The sequence below is a fragment of the Fundulus heteroclitus genome, chromosome 7 (assembly GCF_011125445.2).
Source record: "Fundulus heteroclitus isolate FHET01 chromosome 7, MU-UCD_Fhet_4.1, whole genome shotgun sequence".
In the NCBI taxonomy this organism is placed as follows: Eukaryota; Metazoa; Chordata; class Actinopteri; order Cyprinodontiformes; family Fundulidae; genus Fundulus; species Fundulus heteroclitus.
Genome location: NC_046367.1, coordinates 13,216,778 through 13,238,118, shown reverse-complemented (window position 1 = coordinate 13,238,118; position 21,341 = coordinate 13,216,778). Strand labels below are relative to the sequence as shown.

Here is a 21,341-nt window from a genome sequence, read left to right as displayed (position 1 = left end):
AAAGGTAAATGTTATGAAACCCCAACCCTTCCTCCCAACAATGGCCATCTTCTTGCCACTTTTCTGTAAGAGCTGGAGTGGAGTGAATGACTAGTAGTTGTCCCACTGAAATATTTTATCACCTGAGCTGTGGGTCTTTGCAGCTCCCCCAGAGTAACCATGTTAGCTGCTCTTCTTGCTTAGTTAGGCTTTATTCTACTAACTAGGTGACTTCTACACTGGATTCTGTGTGTAAGAGTAAAGGGGGTGAATACTAATGTATGCCACACTTTTCTCATGTTGATTTGCAAAAACAGGTTGGAAGAAATTCTTCCAATTACCCATTATTTAAAATTGTGTGTAATTTTATCACACACACAAAACAACAACAATGGTGCACATAAGAATGTGACTGGACAAAGTCATGTGGTCTTGTATATATCAGTCCTACACAGTCGGTCACAATCTCCAAGTTTCTTAAGCAGACGTAGCTGTGGATCGCCTTCCTGTCTCGGTGACAACGTGAAGCCAGCGCAGTTTGCGAAGCCAAGCCAGGAAGAAGTAAAGGACGTACAAGCATTTTTTTTTTAACCACAGTCGAGAGAAAAACAAAAAGTGTGCACAAGCTAAAGCTGCAATTACCTCAGAAGCTCCTACACAACTATGTTCAGCCAAGAGCATTTAAATTATATGCTGCACGAAGGAGACCCAGACACTCGGGCAAAACAAAATCTGCTAAGTCTCAGCGTCCACGTGTCTGCCGACAAGGTTAGGAACCGATGGGAAGTGTCCAGATCTCAGTTTGTTATTTTGTACGTTTTTTTTTTTTCCGCTGTTAAAAAAGATTTCCTATGCTAGGAAGGAGCAGGCAAACACCCAGTGTGGTGGCAAGGAAAATGTGACCAGGGGAGTATTTGTGAAAAAGATCTTCTGGTATTTGAGGGTGTTGAGGATCTTTGTGTTGACAAGTGTGCGTGTGTGTGCGTGTGTGTGTGTGTGTGTGTGTGTGTGTGTGTGTGTGTGTGTGTGTGTGTGTGTGTGTGTGTGTGTGTGTGAGAGAAGGAGGTGTTTTCAGTGACACCATTCTCCACACATACTTGGCGTTGACATCGTGTAGGAAATTCTTTGAATGTTTTCTCAATGAACCTCAGCCACCAAGGAGTACACACACACATTCGCCTCCTTTCACACATATTTGAAAAGACAAGCGGAGCAACCACCCACAGAGATCGTATGTCACACTGTGATAAACTATCAAAACTGACCACATATCATGAGTTGCACGTTGGATTTTCTTAAAAGCTACATGATGGATTCCGGGCAAAGCAGCTCTCTAAGAAAACTGGACTCACTTCGGGTTGGCCTGGCCGGCGAGATACCTCCTGAGTCACTTTTAGATTCATGAGAGGATACCATTTACAAAGAATGTGACAAACACCATTATTATTTCAGGATTATTTTGATAGTTGACTGTTACCAAGCATGGGAGGGTGTAAGAAAATATGGGAACATTGACACATGCTAGTATAATCCCCCTTTTAAACATACATCAACAGTACGGCATTTTAGCTCTTCAGTTGCCTTCAAAGATTTGTTATCAGAGTAACTTTATGATAGCTATTTGTTTCACTGTTCAGTAACATTTTAAAACAAGGCAACACGCTCTCTTCAATAATTATCTGTATAGATAGATATTTATAGGCAGATAATAAACAAGCACACAAATTCTGAAGCCATTTTAAACTGCAGTTTCAAACTGCTTCTGTTGATCCATCCATTCCCTTAGCTCTTAGTAGTAATGATTTTATGGGATTCTTCATAAATAAAATTGATGCCATTAAAAATAAAATAATTGGCATCCTCCCAAACATGATTACCTCGTCCTCAGTAAGTGAGGCAGCATTGGAGGAATCTTTAGAATCTGCGCAGTGTTTGAACTGTTTAGAAGCAGTAGAGCTTTCTGAGCTATCTAAAATTTTAGCTTCATCTAAACCTTCTACCTGTATGTTAGACCCAATCCCAACCAAGTTGTTTAAGGACATATTCCCTTTGATCAGTGGCACTATTTTAGACATGATTAATCTATCCTTAGTAAATGGATATGTACCACAAGTTTTGAAAGTAGCTGTTATTAAACCTTTACTTAAGAAACCTTCTCTTGATCAAGATGAGTTAGTAAATTACAGACCTATATCTAATCTTCTTTTCTTATCTAAAATTCTTGAGAAAGTAGTTGCTAATCAACTTTGTGAACATTTACAAAGTAATGACCTACTTGAGGAGTTTCAGTCAGGCTTCAGAGCTCATCATAGCACTGAAACAGCTCTGGTGAAGGTCACTAATGATATTCTCATGGCCTCAGATAATGGACTTGTGTCTATACTTGTCCTGTTAGATCTCAGTGCTGCGTTTGATACAGTTGATCACAATATTCTCCTACAAAGACTTGAACATACTGTAGGGATTAAGGGGAAAGCATTAGGCTGGTTTAAATCTTATCTGTCAGACAGATTCCAATTTGTTCATGTTAATAATAAATCTTCCTCAAACTCTAGGGTCACCTGTGGAGTACCACAGGGTTCAGTCCTTGGACCAATTCTCTTTACTATATATATGCTTCCGATAGGCAAAATTATCAGACAGCATGGGATTAATTTCCACGGTTATGCTGATGATACTCAGCTATATTTATCCATAAATCCTGATGAATCCAATCAATTACTTCGACTGCAGTCATGTCTTGATGACATCAAAAGCTGGATGACTTTAAATTTCCTGCATCTAAATTCTGACAAGACCAAAGTTTTAATCTTTGGGCCAGAGTCCTCAAAAAATAAACTTCTTAACCAATCACTTAATCTGGGTGGCATTAACCTGGCCTCTGGTAATAAAGTAAAAAATCTTGGTGTTATTTTTGACCAAGACATGTCATTTAAATCCCATATTAAACAGGTTTCCAGAGTTTCCTTTTTTCACCTCCGGAATATCGCCAAAATTAGAAACATTCTGTCCAGGAGTGATGCTGAAAAACTGGTCCATGCATTTGTTACTTCAAGGCTGGACTATTGCAATTCTTTACTATCAGGAATTCCACAAAATGCAGTTCAAAGCCTTCAGCTGATCCAAAATGCTGCAGCAAGAGTTTTGATGAAAATCAACAAGAGGGATCATATTTCTCCAATTTTAGCTTCCCTTCATTGGCTTCCTGTTAAATCAAGAATAGAATTTAAAATTCTCCTTCTAACGTATAAAGCCCTTAATAATCAAGCTCCATCATATATCAGAGCTCTGATTACCCCGTATGTTCCTAACAGAGCACTTCGCTCTCAGACTGCAGGTCTGCTGGTGGTTCCTAGAGTCTCTAAAAGTAGAATGGGAGGCAGATCCTTTAGCTATCAGGCTCCTCTCCTGTGGAACCAACTCCCAGTTTTGGTCCGTGAGGCAGACACCCTGTCTACTTTTAAGACTAGGCTTAAAACTTTTCTTTTTGACAAAAATTATAACTAGTGACTCATGTTACTCTCAGCTACCTTTATAGTTTTACTGCTATAGGCTTAGGTTACTGGAGTATATCAGGATCTAATTTTCTCACTATATTGAGTTCTACTGTTCTTCAATTATGCATTATGTGTTGTCATTTCTGCTTTAACTTTCTGTTCTCTCTCTTTTCTCTTCATAGTAGGTACACCTGGTCTGGCGTTCTGTTAACTGTGACATCATCCAGAGAAGACGGCTCACCTGCTACTACCATCTAATGTAGAACAGATTACTAGATCAAGATGTGCTTCTGTGCTTTTTTGTGTCTCTTGTTGTGTCTCTGTTCTGTCTTCTGTAACCCCAGTCGGTCGAGGCAGATGACCGTTCATACTGAGCCCGGTTCTGCTGGAGGTTTTTTTTCCCGTTAATGGGTGGTTTTTCTTCCCACTGTCGCTTCATGCTTGCTCAGTATGAGGGATTGCAGCAAAGCCATGTACAATGCAGATGACTCTTCCTGTGGCTCTACGGTTCCCCAGGAGTGAATGCTGCTTGTCGGGACTTTGATGCAATCAACTGGTTTCCTTATATAGGAAATTTTTGACCAATCTGTATAATCTGACCCAATCTGTATAATATGATTGAACTTGACTTTGTAAAGTGCCTTGAGATGACATGTTTCATGATTTGGCGCTATATAAATAAAATTTAATTGAATTGAATTGAATTCTGTTCTAACTTCCTGCAACAGCGAGCTGTGCTGCCGGGGAGCTGGATGCGACTTTTCTGGGTGCCGTAGATGTTTTCTACCCGTATTGAAATCTGTGGATTTTACATAATTTTCAAGATTCCTCCGATAGTCTAGTCTTAACAGAAAAACGGGGGGGGGGGGGGGGTAATAATAATAACATGCACCGAGTCACAGATTTGTTTCAGTTTGATCAGCGATCATATTCTTTCATATCTTAGAAGAGTCGACGGACCGAAATGGGGATCAGAACCAAAAGAAGTGAAAATGGATTGTGATACAAAGCTTTCAGATAATACTACACAAATGAATCAGATTATATGTAAAATTTGATCATTTTTAGGATCACTTATATCCATAATTTCTGAATATTTTTTTACTTTAGACAAGGAATGAACTCGTATGCCATGACTCGCATAGATGGGTTCATATGCAAGTAGTAGGGAATGAAGTGGAGGTAAAAGAGGTGAACTGACCTGGAGCCATGCCGAAGTGCTAATGCTAGTTTGCCAGCATGTAAGATGTGGACGTTCGGGTTCGGCTATGTTATTTTAATTTGTTTTTTGTCATACAAAGTTGTAGTTCAGCGGTTTTGTCAAATCCTTCATTAACCATGCAAATGTTCATTACATTCAAATCATTTAAAAATAGCTCCCATTTCGACACAAAAATAATTACATAGCCAGAGGCTACAGGAGTTGCTCAAGCTTTCCTGTAGCGTCTTGCCGTAATCTCAGGAGTTCCAATCTCAGCCAAATACAAGAATGTGATGATTTCATTAGATTACAACTTCCATGTGAAGGCTTGTGAATGGGGCTCTTTCCATGCCTAGTGCGACTGTTACCATCACACTGGTTTCAAGCGGCCCACACAGTCACCCTCAAGCACTTTCCTTATGATATTCCACTGAAAAGTAAAACTCCTCAGAGTTTGTCTGGGAAATGTTTGTCAACCAACACGCTCCCTGGCAATATTACTCACTGAAACACATCAGACTACTGAGAGTTTTAGGAAACACACTTGCTTGGACTGATAAGACTGTGGCTCAATAAAAGGAAGCTGGGGGTTAGGTTCCCAGAAACACAAATGAGGAAACAGCTAGCCTGCTTTAAGCGGAAAACCAGGCTCCAATGTCGCTGATTTTATTTCTACTGAATTGTTTTTTTCCGCTTAAATTTAGAATAAAAATCACAGATGAAGGCAAGGAGAAAAAAATGGGTTATATAAAAAGGTTATTCACCTCATGAGTCTTCTAATTAAGACTAAATATATAGAATTTCAAGAAACACGAGTTTGATTGGTTTATTCAACAATGTTTCAATTCTTTCAATACTATTTTGATGGGAAAGCCAACCTACCCTTTGGACTATAATTAAACAGTAATTAGTGTATAGAATTAAACACTAATGCTAAAATCAAACATGCGAGCCAGTTGAGCTTCTTAACCGTGACGCAGTCATGGCCGATGCACAATGTAGCTTTGGTTATCAGTGGAAAGGCTGGCTTGTCACCTAGTTAGACTAAGTTTATTACAATGCCACCAATATTTTACACCTAAATAGCAAACTTTTTTTCTTTTTACCATGAGAGGATAAAAAAAAAATTGCAAAATTACAATTATGTTAATAATTAGAATTTCACAAATTCAGTTTAATAAGATCAATTTGGATTAATACTATTTCATTTCAAGTTTTTTTTTTTTTTTTTTTTTATTAGCTGTTAACCATACACGATTTCAAGTCAGAAATACTGAATGGAATACAACTACTAAAATAAATGCAAATTACCAAAACAATTCTTTAGTTCAATTCTATTAATATTACGGGCGATGAGAAAATTAACTCACCTCTAAATTTAAAGAGGCTAAATATCATCTTGATTTCTAGTCTTTAAGCACATGCTTGACTTCACATTGAACCAAACCCTTCTCAAATAAATATACATCTTCCCAAATCTTAGTTTGTTCTGTTAAATATATCCACCAAAGAGCATTCAACAAAATAAGACGCTTATGAACCAAAACGCCGTCAAACATGCCAGTGGGTCAGTGTTTTGTACCTTTTTTGTGGCCTCTCCCTCCATATCAGGAGTGCTTGGGGTCGGAGGCCAAAGCATGCTGGGAGCTATACAGACAGACAGGTTGAAGGCGTTCATCTGGTTGTCGTGGGCGCTGCCTTGTATGTGGTGCAGAACAGCGATCACATGACGCAGCAGAAGCAGATTCTCACTGGGAAGAAGGTTCAGCAGCCTACGAAATGGACAATCAAAGACAAGATATGTAACGACAGGCAGGAAACAAAGATGCATTCGTGCTTTGCGCCGACAATGTGAAAGCGGTTTTAAAAAAAAAAATATTTATAGACACTGGGCTCTACGGCAGCATCTCGTTAGATTCCATTCTTGCTTTAATGTTGCGCGCTATTTGTTTGTCCTTCAGCGAAAGGAATTTAGTTTGTTGCTTCAGGAATAAAAGCGGAGCTGGGTGTCACGCCTTTAATCTGTATAGCAAACAAACATGACCTGAGCAGGGAAATTCTAAGCAGAAAGGGAGGATTTGGGCCCTAAATATGAACCATTCTAGGATTTCCAGCTCCTACCTCTCAACAGCCGGCAGCCTCTCCCCTCCTCCTTCCCCCTCCATCACGTCCATCCACCGCTCGTACAGATCCACACACAGTATGCTGCCTGGGATATTTCGCAGGAAGTCCTATGAGCACAAAATATAACAATACAGTTTTTTAGTCTTAGTCAATCTCAAATATATTTAACGTTGATGGTGACAGTTAAAGATTGCTGACCTTGTGGTAATTTTATTGACAACTCTTTATTGTCCACCTTAAAAATTCTCTTCATATTCAACCAGTAACAGCTTCACAAGTCCTAATGAGTCAAATAACTTTACACTGCCTTGCTTTCACACCCCTTGTACCTTTTCAGACTTTGTTGCTGAGCAAACCACAAACTTTAATGTATTTTATTGGAATTCTTTTGTGTTAACTGGAAGGAAGGAAATCACACTGGTTTGGAAAAATAATTAAGAAGGAAAATCACCCTGAAAACACCATTTTAACAGAGACAGATGGTGGTGGCACCATCACACACCGGGGATTTTTAAAAGAACATGCAAGGAGTACAATACAGGGTAGTCTTAGAAGATAACCTATTAGAGGCTGCAAAAGTCTTGAGACCGAGTAGCAGGCAATCATTTGATTCTCCAGTTATTCAAATAAATGAATATAAATGCAGCATTAGCTGCAGTGACAGGTGGTCTGATAGAGTATAAACTTTTATAAATATAAACGCATGCAACGCTAATCAGGTTTTATTTTATTTTCTGCAATACATGCTTATCCATGTATGATTTTACATCCACTTCATAATTATATGCTATCTTGTATGAACATATTACAAAACATAATGCCATTAAAATGCATTAAAGTTTATTGCTGCGGTCAAATGGAGAAAAGTTTTCACTGCACGTTGGTTAAAAAAAAAAAAAGATGATTTCTCATATAATGGATTAACTCATCTTTAAATCTGCTTGTTTTTTTTCTTCTGTCTCAGGAGAAGCTACCTGAGCTGCTTCCTGGATGCCCAACGCCGTGGTGCCCGTTTGGCCTGGAAGCTGAACAAGGCTGCACCTTGTGAGTGAGACTGGCTCCCTGCCTGACAGCCCGTCCGGAGACAGATTACCCTGTCTGGGCTCGGGTAACTTTGGACACACTTCAGTCAAACCTGCTCTCTGCTGTCTGGTTTCAAATGGGTGCGATTCTGGTGCGGTTGAGGGTGTTACCTTGAGGACAGCGGCGATGACAAACACAGACTGGTGTGTGATCTCCGGCTCCTCCGAACCGCTGTCCAGTCTGTCTCGAAGCTCTCTACAGGCTTTAGCGCCAGCTGACCGCCTGAAGATACCCTTTGTGTATGGGCCTTCCTGATAAAGAAACACCAACATATCCTAGAAAACAGAAGAAAAAGAGCCATCTACTTAACTGCCTTTCAATCAACTGTCCCCAAAATCTTTAATCTGAGGTCCTACACCGTCCGGTCGGCCCAAGTGACCTATACTCAGCTCACCATGACAGGCTTAGGCAAGCCGTGATCTGAAGAGCACACGGAGTTCAGAGGTTGTCCAAATAGCCGTCCCTGAGTAGGAGACAGCAACGATGGGGAAAGAGGCACGCCGTCCAGCTGGGTGCTGGAACCCTTCCAGAAAGGCCAGTTGATCAGGGATCTCTTTCTCTTAAAGGTCTTCTGGTGACTGGGTTCTGCCGAGAAATAAAAAAAATAAAATAAAGCAGATCAAAGTTTTGGTTTGTGTTTCTGTACAGTTTTGCATAACAGAGAACGGTATAGCTATTCAAAGCTGCTTAAAAATAATAAAAATATCACAATTAACTTTTTTTGTCGTACAAATGGCTGTTGTACATGAAAAAGGCATACAAACATCGCATTTCATAAGAAAGCATTTCCTAACAGAAAAACATGGACCTCCAGTTGCCTCCAGCACACCATGAAACACACATCATCTGATTTATGTGCAGTTTTCCGCTGTCCACCATTTTGGAGCAGTCAGATGAGCCATGATGCACGCATATTAGTAAGGAGCGCCTTAAAGAGACAGAAGATAAAACTAAACATTTCAAACCAAACGCAGCAAGTTTTGGCACAGGGAATGTGCTAGAAAACTCTTTCAATTTCTCTTTAAGCCTTTGATCAAATAAACGTCTAAAATCACATTAAAGCAAAAGAAGAGTGCAGATTCTTTGAGTTGTCTTATTGTACCTGATCCACATTTATGTGGCATAACATGGAACTTCAGTCCCAGAAATCAAAGTGATTCACTGGCTTAAAAACAAGTTGAAGTGAGCCAAACACAGGCAGGATAGGTATTTTTAGTGCAGGCACACAAAAAACAGAACCAGAAATATCCACTAATTGAGTCACGGGGGGAAACGACTGCAGACATGTTTCATGGTAGAGGACATCATTTACACTAAAGCTTAGTAGGAGTATACGTTTTTTCCATAAAAGGATATTCCTTGATACACATGCATGGTGCTCTGTGTTTTTTTTTCTAAATATTCGTCACCGTGTGTCCTCTGCCAAGTGTTTGCTAAGCGGTACAGTGTCCCAATCTGCATCTGTGCTCTGTGAGTACAGGTCTGCCGTGCATCCACACGTTGTCTGAGGTTTAATGGCTCAGTATGTCTGAACAGCCTAAATTGATTGTAAAAACCCATCACTTAAAAATTATCTTTACGAAGTGATAATTATGGGCTTGATGACACACATGGTGCAAAGTATTCTAAGCAGTTCTGGCTGCATGTACAGGTGAAACGGGTTTAGGTGATTTCAATACTTTTAAAAACTTTCTTTATTGGACAAAAGAACTAATGAAGTATGTTGGAATATCTTGGATGAAAAGCAGATGTTACCCTAGTCTTTAAGTTATATATATATATATATATATATATATATATATATATATATATATATATATATATATATATATATATATATATATATATATATATATATATATATATATATATATATATATATATACATACATACATACATACATACACACACACACATTCCAGTATTACATAATGTACTGCTAAAAGTAAATAAACGGATAAAAAGAGCAAGCTTGTAATAAATCTTTTAACAAGCTATTGTACTTGTGCACAACTGCTGCAAATCTGACTTGCCTACAATCTTGAAATCACGCCATTTATTTTATTAGGCAGTTGTGATTTGTATTCCAGGGTGGGATTTGAACAAACAAAAGATTCTTTAGGTGGGCGGAGGATCCTGCGGCCAAAAAAGACCCCACAAAAAAAACACTGTATACCGCTCACAGAGTTCTTGATTTAACAATTTGCTGTGGCGTCATGCCTAAATACACTCTACAGCGAAGTCCAACAGCAACACAGTTACTGGCCTGCTCTGGTGCTTCTCAGGAGGCCTCATTGTCGTCACAAGTAAAAAAAAAAAAAAAATGTTAAAAAATGATCTTGCTGCAAATCATGCGCTGCAGCCCAGTGAGCAGAGTGCAGGTTCAAAACAGGGGGGATAACGCAATATTTCAAGATAATCTTTTGCTAAAGTGGTGAGAACAAGGTCAGCATTTGTCTTTAGTGACCTTAAAGCCCTAAAACAAAATTTGTTAAAATGGTTACTAATTAGCAAACAGTTACTTCGTGCAAGCAGATCAATGCATCTCGCCTTCTTCTTAAAGCTGAAACAGCCAATTGCGCTCAAGCTTGTAGAACGACGGCAGAAGTTGAGGTAAATGTTACAGAACTTTGCTAAAATCTGCTGAGGGAAGCCTCTCAGTTACATGTGGTTGCTACTACGGTTAGCAGGCTTGCTTTGATTTTGTTGAGGTAAATTGGGCTTACTTCTGCTAGCCAAAAAAGAAAAAAAAAAAAAAAAAGGGGGTGGACTCAGTGGGAGAAATTAAGTAAATGGAGCTCACAAGCAAAAAATGTAATCGTAGCATCAAGGAATGGTTTGGAACCCTCGGACACGGACACACCGCAGACAAAGTGCCCTGAGCAACTCAGGTAAACTACTGAACCTGAAGTACTACCTCCACTCGCATTCCCGTGTTTTGTAAACAACATTTTTGCACCGACCGAACGTACTGGGCGTGGGATAAAAATGTTCAAATGCAAAGGAGTAGGCAGACAGATTCTCAACGATTCCAATGGCAAAACTGTGCTCTTCCTGCAAAACATCTATTTCTCTATTGTCCTGCAAAGTTGTGCAACTTCACATGAATCCGCTGTGCGTTCCTTTCACACAGCAACGCAAAGTTATTGTTTCAAATGTTAAAAAAAAAAATACTAAAAGATGTGGATAGTGTGGCTTCTTCATAGTAAAGACCCTAAAGGTGCCAGATGTATGAAGGGTTTAGTATACATCAAGAACATTTTTTAAATCATAAATACCCAAAGTAATGGGAAAGAAAAGGGAAGAAGACTCAGTTATTTTCAATGTCAGTACTATGTTTAAATATAAAGTCAGCGGACGTGCAAGAGTGAGGAAAACAAAAAAGAAAGTAGGCATATCTGGTTCAAGAGAGCAAGAATTCAGCAGATAACAAGATGCCTCAAACAAGTTTTCTTTCTTTCTGCACTTTCATCCTTGGAACATGCTGGATGTGAAATTTTGGCATAATTGAAGGTAGGGTGTCCTTGTGCTACAGGGAATACAGGCAGAGGATGTGCACAGTTAGAAATGCTAACTGTTATACGGTAAGGTGTAGAGAAAAAAAAACAAATAAGCTCATCTAATACGGAGTATGATCTTCTACGTCTCAAACATTAGGCAAGACAGCTGTTAAATAATGGTATGGTACACTTTTATGTTTCAGAAAATGCTAAGGATTCTTCATTTGTCTTAAAGGAGATCATCTTATTGATACAGTTATCACTATCCTGTAAACTAGAGGATTTTAAGTTTTCTTTTTTTCTTCTTTGTGTATTTTTAGAGCTGCAGAGAGATATCTTTGTATCTCGAGCTGTTTTGGGGAAAGAGCTGCATGCTATTTGACAATGAATTTGTTTTAGTGAATATATGTCAATTTTCAGTTAAAGCATTAATAACAAGAGCGTGGTTAAAATCAGGATATCAGGATTTCTGTATCACAAAAAAAAAAAAAAATCTGCTGTTCGATGTTTGCATTCAGGGTTTGTGCGAACAACAAGCTGCCTCTCATTCAACGGTAGAATGGCAGAACTGTATCTGAGGTCATCAAAACTTAACACATAAACAAAGTAATGATGACAGTTTCCATTATATTTCATTTGATTCCATTGAGAAGCACAGCAGGCTCCATTTAGTGGTTTTTGTTCTACCCTGAGCCTTCGTTTTTTCTCCGACCTCAGCCAAGAAGCTTCTTCAGCCCAAACCGCAATTGGAGCAAATCATCTGGAACACTTTAAAGGCAAATTATAAAGCATGTTTGGGTGACAGAGATGGTATATTGGAAACCTTTTTTTTTTTTTGCTTAGCGAGGGAGTGACGTGGCGGCCGCGCTTTTCGATTTCATTACGCAAGCGAAAGAAGTTGTGTCAAACAAATCCTCGCATAAACAAATTCCCAGATAAACCAAACTTCATGATTCATATCCGGACATCAACTGCGAGAGATGAAGCACTTAGGCTGTTTATGGCTTCATAATCATCCGCTGATGGGGAGGGATTCTGTGTTCTGGAAAGTCCCATCAGACAGACGATGGCCCTACCGGAGGGTTGATGAGTCCAGATTAGGAGAGACCCTTAATAATAATAATAATAATAATAATAATTTCACAGAACATTTCGTTTTGAACCTAAATAATCTTTCTGTTCTGTCTGGAAAATATCCCAGGGAGCAAAGACTTCTGTTGTGTATCAAAACTGCAGGAAGGGAAGACTGGCGTGCAGGAAAATCTATTTACATTTGGGTTTTTAAATTAAAAAGTCTGACTGTTTATGTCTATTAAAACAGGGAAACAACGTTTGGTTGTGTCATTTATATTTCTTTACAGCTTGTCTCGAAATCCCCTGATTCAAATCAAATACATTAAAGTGTGTGGTCCATAATGTGAAATAAAGTGAAAAAGTTCTCGTATGAATACTTTTCCATGGCTCTTAATTTTAACCCACCATGGAGGAAGCTGAGGTGAAAGATTATTTAAATCTTGATTAATCTTTTTTTAATCGTGATTAAACTAAAAAAGGCCTGAAAAGGGGCTCCTGCCTTTGCAGCCACTGGGTAGATGCAAACATTTGTGAGCTTTCAGGGAGGGTGTGGGCAATTACCCCTCAATGCCTGCGAGGCTGGTATGGAGAAATTACGAAACGCGCTGTTATGGTTTAAGCTAAAGAATCCGAGGCGAAGCTTGCGGTGGGTAAACTGGAGCCTACATGACTGGAAAACACAGTGTTTTCTTCACAACTTGTTTTCCTTCAAACCCCGTGTCACCCCCCCCCCCCCCCCCCAGCTCTTTTTTTCCATTCGGGTTTTTGTATCCGCAGTTTTTCCTCGCTCCCGTCTACAACCGTCGTGTTTTTTCTCCTCCCAAACACAGTCCTCCATCCGGTTCGTATTCAAAGTCCCCCCTTTTCTCAGTCCTTCTCCCGCTCTGCAAATTCCTCTCTTTCTCTATCATCTGAGATCAGTTGTTTTTTTTTCCCCCTTCACTTCTGCCGGCCTCCGGTCTTACTCAATAGCTGTGTCATCTCTTTTCGCTTTCCATCTTCCTATTCTCACACTCCTCTGTGCCTTCTGGGGTTTCTTCGTCTTTGTCTGTCTTGACGCTTTTTTTTTACTTTTTTATTTTGGTACAGCGTCCGTCCTAACCCCTGCCGTAACCCTTTATCGGTTACATCTCTTTTCCCACCAGTGTCCTTTTCTTCGCGTCCACCTGTTGCTTCCTCCTCAGGCCCAAAAACAAGAGCGTAAGCCTGCGGTAGTCCAGAATGAGCGAAACCGTGTCGCAGTTTACGGGAGTGGAGCAAGTTCTGGGAATTACTTTGTTGTGCTTCAACGCTTCTGTGTCCTCATATGTCTTCATGCAGAATTCGAATGATGCACAGATTCTTGACACGCATAGCAGCCATCCTCCTTTCACCTTAAAGAAACAGTCCATTGCAAAAGCTAAACCTAGAACTTAATAAAAATACCAGAGGCAAGAATACAGAAATTGGATTTGAAGATCTCTGATCCTAGAGATAAATCTAGAAAACGACCTGCAAATCATGAACTAAGGCAATGAATACAGGTTTTTTTTTATACAAATCTATACTCAAATAATATTAATCCCTTCAATTCTGACATACATAAGTGTCAGAATTGACATTTAACCCTAACCCTAAATCAAATGACCTTTAGCAGCAAGCAGTAACTTTTACTTAATGTAAAAATGCAATAAGGTACGTTTTGCTTTTACTTGAGCAACATTTTAAACTGGAAACCTGTATTTAAGTAGAATTTCCTCAAAGTAACTGCACTTTTACTTGAGTACATTATTTTGGTACTATCCACCTCTGCCCTGGGGGAAGCTCATTTCAGCCGCTTGTATACGGGATCTCGTTCCATTGGTCATGATCCATACCTCATGACCATTAGTAAAAAAAAAAATAAAAAAAAAAATACGTCAGAACAATGTTATCAGAATTTGTTTCTATGGTGAGAATGGTAAACCAACAGAGCAAATTTAAATTGGTTTTCATCTCCAATAATTAATTAAATCACCTAGTCTAGAGGCATAGGGGATACGGGTAAATTCATTCTTAGCATCGGAGGGTGAGGGGTATGAGGATGGTGGGGCTAGGACAGCGTTGTCCTTAGGCCAACTGAGCGTTTGGGTGCTGCCCTGTGATGGTGTTCGCCGTCATGATGGGTGTGCTGCAGCTGGCAGCACTGAGGCCGGGCTGGGGACTGGACCTCTGTGCCCTATTGCTGCCACTCCTGGTTCGTGTGGGCAGGTTCGGGGCTGGGTTCCCGTGTGGCTTGGAGCCGGCTCTGGCTTCTGCTGGGGTGGCTGACTGTGCATCGGGTGTTGATGCCTCCCCGGCATCAGCGGCCCGGGGGGATGGACCGGAGGCTATGTTGGCTGTGGGTGTAGGGGCATGTGGGGAGCAGAATAGGGTCTGGGGTTGGGAGGGAATTAAGGAGTTTGGGTTATGTCCTGATAGAAAAAAAATAAAGTTTGAGCAATGGACTGTTTAATTTGTTTCTCCCAGGTAATGGTTTATATGTCGTGAGGAAGACCTTTGTTGTGAGCAGTGATACTTCCTGTGCGAGACTCTCTTTCTGCCACTCCCAACCAATCAAAGTGCAAGAAATCAGCTGATTCTCGTTACTTTTCAAGTATGTCCGGCTGCAGGCGTGGACACTGCAAACCCCCCACCACCCCCTTTTCTATGAAACACGCTCACTGATGTGCAAAACACGCCTCTGTCCTACAATACACGCACACTGACTTTAGGGTTAGGGGACAGGCAAAGGCATGTTTAGCAGTGGGCATGTTTTGTAGTAGCTGTGGCTGCAGCTGGACCCTTCTTTGGATCGCTTAGAGGCAACCAGGACCTCCTGAACATCCAGAGGATGCCAACTTCCCATCAACGGCAAAAGCATAAAAGCAACTGGAAACTTGTTCAAAACACAGCTGACAGAAATGTTATCTTTTTTAATCCCGTGCTCATATTCCCTCCTTTCTAGTGACACCCTGGGCAATTGCCCAAAAGGCCAATACAAAAACTCGCCACTGGTTGTTACGATTGTTTCGTTCCAACTTCACCAAAAAGTTTCTATTTTAACAGCTAGTGGCCTAGTTGAGTTTTGAAGCTTTTGGAGAATTCCCAAACCAGAATGATGGGTTTTACTCCTGGAAATGTCAGTTTTAACAAAAGGTAGCAAAAGAATGCAGATTGCTGGTTTAAGCTGCTTCTCACGCCCCAAGCACCTTTTAATACAACTTACCTATAATCTGTGGAGGCTCAAGAACCACTTTGTTGGGTTTGAGGATAAATTGGCACTGGGTGTCTGGGGGAAGGCACTGGTCCAGCAGCAGAACTTCAGGGCAGTCTGTTGGGCTCATCGGCTCCCTCCCAAGTCCTCCTCCATATCCACCAGGACTGCTCCCTCCGTCCCGAATGTGGCTCATCTTAATGCTAAAGGGAAACTCGTGGCCTGAATCAAAAGGTCAGAACACAGAGGTTAGAGGTGGAAGCTCTGGTATGTGCAGCGTGAGGAGGAGAAAAGCGATAAAAATTGAGGCAAACTGATACTGGACAAGAAGAAAATTTTATAAATGGAGGAAGGAGTCCCATGTGAACTACAGAACAAAAAAATTATGGCAAAGGAATGTCAGGGAAATACCACTGAGCGAAAATCATCTGCACTGAAACACTCCCAGATGTTCACTTTCTGATGGTCATCCAGAAGTGATGCCCACTGTGGGGGGTTTTCTTGGCTTTAGTCCTGATTTATTTTTCCCATACTTCAAATTAAGAGCCAGAATGATTTTGTTCAATTGTTTACGTAAGTTAAAAAAAAAAACTACATGAATAATTTCTTAGGAAGCTATTACCTTTATTGCTTATCTTAAACCCTAATCTTTGATACCGAAATGCTGAAGCCAGGTTTCAAATATGAATCACTCACCGATGAGGGGGTAGGGAGGATCATCCTTACAGGAACTGACCCACAGTCGATGATCTTTGAGACAACCCTAAACAGAAAAGAAAATTCAACTTGTGTTGGTAAAAGAGAAGAGAAGAAGAAATCAGCAGTTGACCGGAATAAACATGATTTTCGGTCCCGACTGAAGACGGGCAAGTTGGAAACTTGAAAATCGGATCTTTATCCAATCAGTGAGGTTGCTACTGAAGCAAGACGAGTGAAAGTTAGCCATGTTAAGTGTCAGTGAAGCATTTAAAAACGAAGTACCACAGGTGTAAGAAGCTTCTAAAAAGGTAAAAGTTTTCTGCTACTTTGGAGACTCGGCAGCGAGTCTCCAAAGCGGTTTGGTTTGATCCTTTTGATCTTTTAACCTCTGTCATAGAACACGCTACATTTACAAATGTTTGCCTTTTGAAAATCATTCAGTTAAAATAAGGATCTACAGTCTCTACGACAGGTGTTTCCAAACCTTTTAGCCTGCAATCCCCAAAATAACAGTGCCAGTGACTGGCAACTTCCTTTTTCTCTCTTTTTTTGAATATAATAGAATAAATAAATAGAATAAAGTCATACAATTATGAGAGTAAAGCAGTATTTTTTTATAAGAACAAAGGTTTTGTTACACAAAGTTTCTTTCCCCCTGTGTTAAAATGAGGATTGTTGAATCTTGTAAAGTTTTACTTTGGTACCTGTTTCAAAAATAAGGAAATACGTTTAAGCACATCAACAACATATCATCTTACGATGCCCCCCGGGGGGTCCTGACCCCCACTTTGGGAACCCCTGCTGTAAGGAACACACATCCTGTTTCCCAGTTACTGATGCTAGCCGTACTGTTCCAGCTAATAGGACAGCTTACAAAGTAAACTCCTACATTATTTACTCTTTGATTTCAAGCAAATCTATTTTACATCTACTGCACTCTTGTCCACCCAATGTGACGCCGCGTATGGTCCTTATATAAATAATTGATAACCACTCATTGCAGGAAGGCTAGATATTAAGATTTTGAATGCTGTTTATTAAAGTTTGTAAGTAGAATTTGAAATCTAATTAAATCTGCATCCCTGGATTAAGGTTTTACGGAACCAGAACTACTAAATTGTCCACAGACTTCTGATTGGTCCATTTCTGGTCACACAGAGACCCATATTTTGCTGTTTATTTTTCGACTTACTGATATGCCAAACTGCTGCAGAGCCACTTGAATGACATCGTTGGTGCTGTCATTGTTGTTGACGGCGAGCGTCTTGGCCTGGCAAAGCATCACAGAACCATGCACTTGAGTGTTGCATGAAATAAAATACTGCTTGTAATGCTACTAGTTGGGCAACACTTCATGATGTAAAAATAAAAAGGAAATGGAATATAAAGAGGCATACATATGCACAATTTCCAATGTCTTTGGCAAATATCTTCAGAGGTATGGTTTTGGGATCGTCCTTCTCTTTCCCCTCGTTTATCTGACTGAACATGGAGAGAGAGAAAAAAAAAAGGAAAGTAATCAGCTATTTGTATTCAAAATGACTATAATTACAAAAGAAGTTAAACTGTTGCCCCATGCTCATTTTCTATTGAGTCTCCACCCCCCACATTGTTGATAATAATGAAGGATTTCTATAAACTATTTAAGAAAGTGGGATCTGCAACAGTTCCAGTCAGTAACTTACCCACTGATGAGAGCCAACCATTTGTCCTTGATATCTTCGGAGCTGACGACAAGCAAAGAAAATAGTCAAAAATAATTAAAGCTTTAGCTTCTCCCTAAATCCCAAACCACAGACTTTGCCTTGAGCTCAGACCTTATTCCTCGTAACGGAAAACGTGATATGTGTGTGTGTGTGTGGGTGTGTGTGTGGGTGGCACTGAAGCAGGTGCATCAGATGTGATTGCGTTTGTTTGTGCTGCGTGTCGAGGCCTGCAGCGCGCACATGCGGTTGTCTTCTCTGGCTTACTGAGGTTCAGTTGAACCGTTTTAGAAAAACGGGAACAGCAACAACGCCTGAGGGTTTAGGGGATTATACGCCTGCACGTTTGATTTGTAGTTCCCCTCTGTGATGTACTTGTGCATCCTAGAACATTGTGTACTCTTTCATAAACAGCGTGTTAACTAACGGGAGCATTTCATGTCTCATGTTGTGGCGTTATCGTGAGGGGTAGTATTGGAATGAAGTATCGGAAGAGGACACGAACTACATCAATTGTACCTACTTGATTACATTGAGATAATAAAAAAAAATACAGCCATCGGCTTTTCAGCCAGACCTTTTTTATAATGTGAAAATCTTATTCTGCTTTATCCACACAAGCTTAGATACGTACCTGAAGGTGGCCACAAAGTTACAGGTGGGCCATCCCATAACGAAGCTCCTCTCGGGGTTCGTGCTTCCCTCACACACCTCATCCATGCAGTTAGCCGTCCACATCTCACACACTCGGACCTGGGTCTTCACTTTGAAATGAGTGGGAGATCTGCAAAAGTAAGAGGAAAACTATGACATACCTTAATTAAATCTAAAATCTTAAAGAATATCACAATCACTGCAGACGTGTTTTGTCTTTTATTGAGCTATTATGTGAAACCAACGCAAAGTGATGCATACGCTGGTGCAGATTCTCTGTCAAGGACATGGCAAAAAAAGTTCAACCGAAAACACCTCGACTTCAGTTCTATTCTTCAAAGACATTTCGTTCTTCATCAGAAGAGGTTTCTCTGCACAAAGCCGGCGAGGGATGTCAGGGATGTGCCGTTCTGCACATCTGATCTCACATACAAATTAGCCTCCCCTAACAATAGGCCGTTGATACTGCTGCCCTCAGCCTGGCTCACTCAGAGGTGTTTGATCACGTGCAAGACAGACTTAAAAATCAGGCTTAGTGCTGGACTGATTGAAAGCTGAAATCCAAAGTCTCCTCCTCTGCTTAGAAAGGTTTTTTCTTTTAGTGTGAATTGCTTCCTTCACTCCTTTTTTACATTATCTGTCTTTTTCTGTCCAAAATATCAACATTTTGGTCCTGACTGACACTGAGGGGGTAATACAATCATTTCAATCAGGCGTTGCAGCTAAAACATGTAGGACAATGGATCCTGAGGAAAATATCCACATGTCTGCAGGACCCAGACAAAGTCCAGAGCTAAATGCAAATGAGAATCTGTGGCGTGACTTAAGGGATTGAAGTTTACAGATGCTCTACATTCAGTCTCACTGGGTTTGAGCTATTTCGCAAAGAAGAATAGGCAAAAAAAAATATCTCCAGATGTAAAAAAAAAAAACTAGTAGAGCCATACCCCGAAAGAGTGGCTGCTGTAATTGCAGTAAAATATATATTTTAAGACTCAGGTATGCTGAATGCTTACGCCTTTTATTTTGTCCTTCGTCTGTGGCATAAAATCCCAATAAAAAAGGACACTGAATGACTTCAAGGTTCTCCTAGTAACGTGACCGAAGGTTTCCTATAGCTGCGGATATAAAAAGATTCAGCTATTTTCAGACCTTAAACGCGGTCGCGCCGAGCAAAATGTGCTTCCATTTACCGCGCCTCTAATTATAGAGGTAGACGATCCAGTTAAACATATTGGTCAATACAAACGGAAAGGGAAAACACACATACAGTACATCACTGGATGTCTTTTTCCGCCTCGCCACTGCTCTCCTCCATGCACACATTCCTCTAATTCACCCTGTGCTCAACCACAAAAAAAAAAAAAAAAAAAAAAAAGCCAATTATGGTGCGTAGTCTCTGTGCAGGAAGGGTCAGCTCCTCCCACTGGCACATGACTCCCGGGACACACCACAGACGTCCTGCTGTGGCTGTGTGTACAGTCAATGCAGAGCTACACAGGCTATTTGTGAATGTGTGTGGATGTAGACCTCAGATATGTCTATGTGTGCCTTAGGTTTCTATTTTTGCGCGCTCTTGTGTGATTTAGTTTGTGGGTGGGGAGTCCCTTTGCTGCAGGGCCAGTGAGGCAGGCGGGTGGGGCTTTGATGTCAGCCAGTCTTCAAATTGATTTCATTGGCTGGGAAACAATTTTATGGTAGAAGACCTTCATGAGGAAGAGAAGTGAATGTAGCGGGAGAGCAACGAAGGATAGTCAAAGTGTGACTAGAAAAAAAGAGAATGCATGATGAGTTTGTAAATGTTCCAGGCTTCAGTCATTCAGCTTCTTTGTTTTTACGCGTATGCACCTTTCCGTCTCCATTTTTCTGACACCCTGCCACACATATCCCCACATAAAGAGATGCTACTCTCTGCATCTTCAGGAGAGTTGGACAGCGGGGAACTTACTTGGCCTTAGCAATGAGCAGCGTGTCGCTGAAGAGGAAGAGCTGTCTCTCCTGGGTCTGTAAGCCCGTCTTTAGCTGCGTTTGAGCGTGACCCAGGAACAGGCGGCCAGGATATTCAGCCAGGAAGGCCTGGACAAGAGGACACGACTCCGGGCTGACTGGCATCATGCAGCTTTCTCTGGAGGGACAAAAAGGCACAAAATTAAAAAAAGAAATTGGGGGGGGGGGGGGGCATACATTATGGTCAAAATCACCTCAACAATTACAGAATATTTAGAAATAGCAAAGCAGTGAGGAAAAAAAATTGTTTACAGCAGATATTTGGTGAGACGAGGTACAGTTTCTTAGCCTCGTGAGACCATCCTGATCTCGCGAGCTTTCAAGGTTTCACTCGCAGATCAGTCTGGCTACTTTCCGTTAAAGAAAATTTGGAGCCGTTCACCAAACGAACGTCCAATCAGCGTTGGCTTTGAGGCGGGTTGGGGTGTGACGCAACGAGAAGCGCGACAGTTCAGTCTAAAGAACATGGCGGCTTCAGCCGATGAAACTAGCGTTAGCGTGGCTATCGAGCAAGTTTTATCGGAATTACAGAGTATTTCTTCACTGAAAGAAGAGCAAAACACTGCTCTGGAGGCTTTTCTCAGAGGACAAGATGTTTTTGCTCT

At 40.7% G+C, this 21,341-nt stretch overlaps 1 protein-coding gene across 3 annotated transcripts in view; it reads right to left on the bottom strand.

Annotated features, from left to right (window-relative positions):
- The window catches only part of arhgap20 (Rho GTPase activating protein 20), a 91,771-nt gene that overhangs the window by 9,597 nt on the left and 60,833 nt on the right, over positions 1–21,341 (bottom strand). For all 3 annotated transcript variants that reach the window (XM_036138952.1, XM_036138950.1, XM_036138951.1), the window contains exons 3-13: positions 20,678–20,854; positions 18,710–18,859; positions 18,058–18,099; positions 17,770–17,854; positions 17,565–17,642; positions 16,370–16,436; positions 15,686–15,895; positions 8,279–8,469; positions 7,995–8,159; positions 6,799–6,908; positions 6,260–6,449 (exon numbers count right to left, since the gene is read on the bottom strand). In XM_036138952.1, the coding sequence (XP_035994845.1) occupies positions 6,260–6,449; positions 6,799–6,908; positions 7,995–8,159; positions 8,279–8,469; positions 15,686–15,895; positions 16,370–16,436; positions 17,565–17,642; positions 17,770–17,854; positions 18,058–18,099; positions 18,710–18,859; positions 20,678–20,854 (1,465 nt within the window). The remainder of the gene's footprint in view (positions 1–6,259; positions 6,450–6,798; positions 6,909–7,994; positions 8,160–8,278; positions 8,470–15,685; positions 15,896–16,369; positions 16,437–17,564; positions 17,643–17,769; positions 17,855–18,057; positions 18,100–18,709; positions 18,860–20,677; positions 20,855–21,341) is intronic.